Raw genomic sequence first — 4795 nt, 5'->3', positions numbered from 1 at the left:
ATAAGTAATTACTTTATTAAAGATAATATTTAATTAAAAATATTTTATATTTTTAAACAGTAGAGTATTATAATTTAATTTTTTAAAAAAAATTTATTATTATTATTATTTTTTTTACCAGAAGTGAGGAAATTTTTAATGTGAAACTTCACTCCAAAAAAGAGGTGCGTCTTGTAGCCTTTTTTTCGTGAAATCGACGCTGGAGATTTGACTCTTTTTGTCTAGAGATGACTCGATTGATTCATTTTAGTTAAAGATTTCCTTCACAAACAAGTCTGCAATGTCACTCATCAAGATGACAGGGCATTTATTGTTAAGACGAAAAAAAAAAAAAAATCAAAGGCCATGAAGATGATGAACGGACATCAGAGGTTCTCAGAGATTTTCTCTTTAGAATGGGAATTGAATTGGGTTATCAGTTATCACCCAATTGTTTTAGAGATAGAGAGAGAGAGAGAGAGATGGTCATGTGCTCTCCCTTCCTTTCGCTTTCTGGTTTCTATCCAAATGGCGGATACTTCAAGGCTTAATTTAACCCATTCATCTTCCTTCTGGTATTTTTTCACTACCCACGAGCCACCTTCCCTTTTATTCTATTTGGGTCTCTTCGGTTTCTGGTTCTGTTTCTATTTCCCCTCCAAATAATTTCATTGTCTCTATCTCTGCTTCGTCACCCTTTTCTTTCTCTTTTTATTTTTTTTTCTTTCTAAATTTAGAGAGTTATAAGAATGGCTGTGGCTATGGCTGCTTCGAGTCTTGGGCTTTCCTTCACTACCAAGACTAATTTCAGAGCTCTGGATAAACCCACTTGCATTGCTCCTGTCTTCAAGGCTTCTTCTGGGTTTGGTGTTGCTAAACCATTCCTCATTTTCCACAAAGGAAGGTAATATATCTTGGCGATTTTGTTCATTAGTCTCTGTTCTTCATATATATCATAAGAATTCTTGCTTTGTTGATGATTACGTTTGTTGTTGTCATATTTCGCCTTATAATTTACATAATCAGGTTAGTATTCCCTAGAATTTTGGATTGAAAAATGAATTAATGGAACTTCTAGCACTGTTCTTTGATTACCCTTCTTGAAAATGCTAATTCTTGCAACTAATTTGTTATTCTGATACAGCTCTGATGCTGTTAATTTATTTCCCAGTATTCAGTATTACTCTTGGAGGAATTTCTGCGTGAACTAATTTGAGCCAGTTGGTGATATGATTATTACAGAAAACGTTGAGATTTGTTTTTATTGAAGATAACCGTACAGAAGGGAAGGGAAGGTTTAATATAGGCATTACCCTGATTTAAATCTGAATCAAACAGTTCCTTCTTCATTTTCATCACTCCAAGCATGCCCCTTGATAATATCTTTGGTTATGTTTATACCCTTGTGCTTTTTTGAAAGACGCAATATGAGCTAAGACTTTGCCAAAATGATGTGTCCTTTCTCTTTGTTGTAATATTATTGTATGTACCATTTTGTCAGATTGTCATCTTCAGGAACCACAATTATCCCTCAAGCAGCACCTGTTGCTAATGTAGAGGTATTTAGCAAAATGATCCTAAAATATTGCCTAGTTGTTGCATATGAGATGTACATTGTCTATTCTTCGTCCTTTTCTCATGCTTTTTTTTTTAATATATTTAGATCAATAAAACATTTATTTTCAATTTGTGGTATGGTGGACAGGATGGAAATCAAGCAGAGACTGATACCGTTCCAACTCCTGTAGTTATAATTGACCAAGACTCTGATCCTGACGCAACTGTGGTGGAAATAACATTTGGTGATCGCCTTGGCGCTCTTCTTGACACAGTAAGCCATCCTCTGAGAATAGTTTGTTGCTCTAGTTTGCTTTTTTTTATTTCCCTTCATAGTATTTCTTATATGTCAGCACTTTCAAATTTTCTAGTCATTTTTATTTATGCACCAATCTGTCATTGATGAAATCAACTATTTCTACATGGGTTCCAGATGAATGCATTGAAAAACTTAGGGCTCAATGTTGTTAAGGCAAATGTCTATTTGGATGACTCCGGAAAGCACAACAAGTTTTCCATCACAAAAGCGTATGTGTTACATGTGTGTTGCTATGTATATATGTATCCATCATATCTCTTCACTATCGTATGATTACCCATGTATGTCAAATTGTTAAGAATAGTAGTTATGTTATTTTACCAATGGGACTAATTTCTTCTAAAGCTTGGCTGAGTTTACTCCTCTATCATGGATTATGTACAGGGACACTAGCAAGGAGATAGTCAGAGATAATGTGGCCAATAGAAGTGGGAAAAGGAAATGGATGGCCAATGATGAATCTTAATTACCAATTGATGATCTTTAGATATCGTAAATTGCAAAATTAAGACAATAGGCTCTATTCTTTTAGCACAAGTCCGTAGAGAGGTTTCTAAGTTGAACATCTTCTTGGGCTCGGGGTGTCTGATTACAAGTTAATGCTAAAATATTGGAAGTTTATGTAGCACAATGAACAAAAACTTGTTTTCTTCAAATTCCACAAGTGACAATTATTTGATGGACCATAGTTTTATCTAGTTGGTCTAGTAATTTATTGGATATGCTGGTGGAGCTTTGTTTGCAGTGATACTGGTAGGAAAGTGGAAGATCCAGAGATGTTAGAAGCGATTCGTTTGACAATTTTAAATAATATGATTCAGTATCATCCAGTATGTGCTTCTCAACTGGCCTCCCTTTCTTTTCTATCTTAGCACATCCTTCCACTTATAGCCACTAGCCAGTTACTACTTCTGATTATAGTTTCATGTTCCGATTTGGTTATCCAGGAGTCGAGTGCCCAGTTGGCTTTGGGAGCAGCTTTTGGACTTGTTCCACCTAAAGGGCAGGTAATGAATGTCTATATGTTGAAACTATAAACTCTTAGCTGGCATATATGAATTTGGCATCATCCATGTGGGGTTTGTGAATTTCTATCGAGGTAGGAGTTACAGTGGCTAGAGTTAATAAAATTGTTTTTGTACGAGGGAGGGAATATGCGTAGTGGGGAAGATGAGAATGAATGTCAAATGGGTTGTTAGCTGATTTAGAAACCATGTTATGCGGAGAGTAGGGATGTGAAAGAGAACGAGAAGAGAGTGGCATGGAACAGAATGATTACTCCTGTTTCTTTATTTTCTTGTCTTGTGAATGAAAATCCATTCCATCCTACTATGTTCTTGACTTACTTGTGTTGTTCTACATGGAACTTTTAGTAAATAAACGAAGTTATGTTAGAAAAATAGAAAGTATTCATTCCAGCTTGTTTGTACATCACTTTTTATTATCTTTGAAAGAGAGAGTGATAATTTCAGTCTCATGTGACCTGTTCCTTGTTTGGTTGGAATATAATGTCTCAGGTTGATGTGGACATAGCAACCCACATAACCATCTCCAATGATGGCCCAGATCGAAGGTACATGAAAGCTATCCTGATCCCAACAGAAAATTGTTTAACTGAAATTCACTATATCTTGAGTCCTGGCCTCATAGAAAAAAGTTCTCAATTCCATGATTGATGTTACTATGGTACTTGTTTTTCCCTTTTCAGTTTGCTTTATGTGGAGACTGCGGATCGACCTGGATTACTTGTGGATCTTGTCAGGATTATTACTGACATTAACATCTCTGTTGAATCTGGAGAATTTGACACTGAGGTGAATTTACCTCAGCAAAATGTGCATATCTATATCCTCTTTCTCTGAGTTTATCAAAATCTCCATAATCTCTGTTGTTGAACGTAGGGGCTCTTGGCTAAGGCAAAGTTTCATGTTAGCTACAATGGCAGCGCACTCATCAAGCCTCTCCAGCTAGTAAGTCAATACAATTCCATCGTCGTTAAAGTTTCTTTCTTTTTTCTTGTTTTCTTTTTCCTAGTTAACTGATGGAAAAATCAGAATTACTTGATTGACATATTGATTTGAGATACTGTCTGGTGAAGTTTGTGTTGCTTTGTCTCTACCATTGCCATGTTTTGCAGGTTCTTGTAAACAGCTTGAGATATTTCTTGAGAAGGCCCATAACTGAGGAATCCAGTTTTTGAGTGGGGGGTCTCTTGCAATGCAATGGATGTAGTATATTGATTCCCTCATTTTGGAGAATAAATATAGAATACAGTCAAACAAATTGCTTTATAATACATGAAATCTATAAATCTAGTCAAGCATCTACATTTGGTTCTCATTTCAATTTCATATGTGACGCAGGAATATTTTTTTGTCCCCTTAAAATTTAATCTCTGTCAATGATGTTAAAAGATTTTTCTTTCTGATAGGTAAAGGCACGCATGGTTTTAGCTTGAGAAGAAATATTATTGAGATGAAAGTTAGATCAATATACCAAAAAAAAAAAAGGAAATAAAAATTAATGTATTTTTTCAAATGAAGAGCATAGAAAATTGTTAAGCTCAAATTTAAAATAGATTTTAATAGAGAATTACATTTAGGTCTCTCATAATACAATTAAATACTACAATTTTGTATTAATAATTGAGTATATATTATAATATTTAATTATATTGTGGGGATTTAAACGTAATCCTCTCCATATCATTCAATCGCACACTAAAAAATTAGATTAGGTTTCAGAGATAATATAGGCCTAAGAAGCAAGCCGTGTTATTTTATATTTATTCAGTGTATTTTATAAAAAGTTTTATAGATATAAAGTTTGTTTTAAAAAAACCTTAATAAATCATAAAAATATTAACGTGTGTTAGTTGGAGGAAATACTGAAAGTAAAAACAGTGAGTAAAATTAAAAAATTGTATTTTAAAACCCAAGT

General features: G+C 34.1%; 1 protein-coding gene across 2 annotated transcripts; it reads left to right on the top strand.

Moving 5' to 3' along the window:
- The first annotated feature begins 396 nt into the window (after nucleotides 1-396).
- LOC129288492 (ACT domain-containing protein ACR11) lies at nucleotides 397-4201 on the top strand. Of its 2 annotated transcripts, XM_054925103.1 has the most exons (11): nucleotides 397-554; nucleotides 717-883; nucleotides 1481-1538; nucleotides 1685-1810; nucleotides 1970-2064; nucleotides 2601-2685; nucleotides 2803-2862; nucleotides 3373-3428; nucleotides 3564-3669; nucleotides 3757-3825; nucleotides 3993-4201. In XM_054925103.1, the coding sequence occupies exons 2-11, from the start codon at nucleotides 729-731 to the stop codon at nucleotides 4053-4055; spliced, it is 873 nt and encodes a 290-aa protein (XP_054781078.1). In that variant the 5' UTR covers nucleotides 397-554; nucleotides 717-728; the 3' UTR covers nucleotides 4056-4201. The 2 variants fall into 2 exon arrangements, with proteins under 2 accessions (XP_054781078.1, XP_054781077.1); XM_054925102.1 differs by lacking the exon at nucleotides 397-554 and having other exon boundaries at nucleotides 561-883.
- Nucleotides 4202-4795: the final 594 nt, after the last annotated feature.

This window comes from Prosopis cineraria, unplaced genomic scaffold (assembly GCF_029017545.1).
Source record: "Prosopis cineraria cultivar Desert tree isolate PC_DT_omini unplaced genomic scaffold, ASM2901754v1 PC12, whole genome shotgun sequence".
Classification (NCBI taxonomy): Eukaryota; Viridiplantae; Streptophyta; class Magnoliopsida; order Fabales; family Fabaceae; genus Prosopis; species Prosopis cineraria.
This window is presented reverse-complemented; position numbering and strand designations above follow the sequence as displayed.

What these genes read in the sequence shown, in the direction of transcription:
- LOC129288492 (XM_054925103.1), top strand. Translation starts at nt 729, where the DNA reads ATGGCTGTGGCTATGGCTGCTTCGAGTCTTGGGCTTTCCTTCACTACC. An exon ending in CACCTGTTGCTAATGTAGAG is followed by an intron (nt 1,539 to 1,684) that starts GTATTTAGCAAA and finishes TATGGTGGACAG; the next exon opens with GATGGAAATCAAGCAGAGAC. An exon ending in TTGTTCCACCTAAAGGGCAG is followed by an intron (nt 2,863 to 3,372) that starts GTAATGAATGTC and finishes ATAATGTCTCAG; the next exon opens with GTTGATGTGGACATAGCAAC.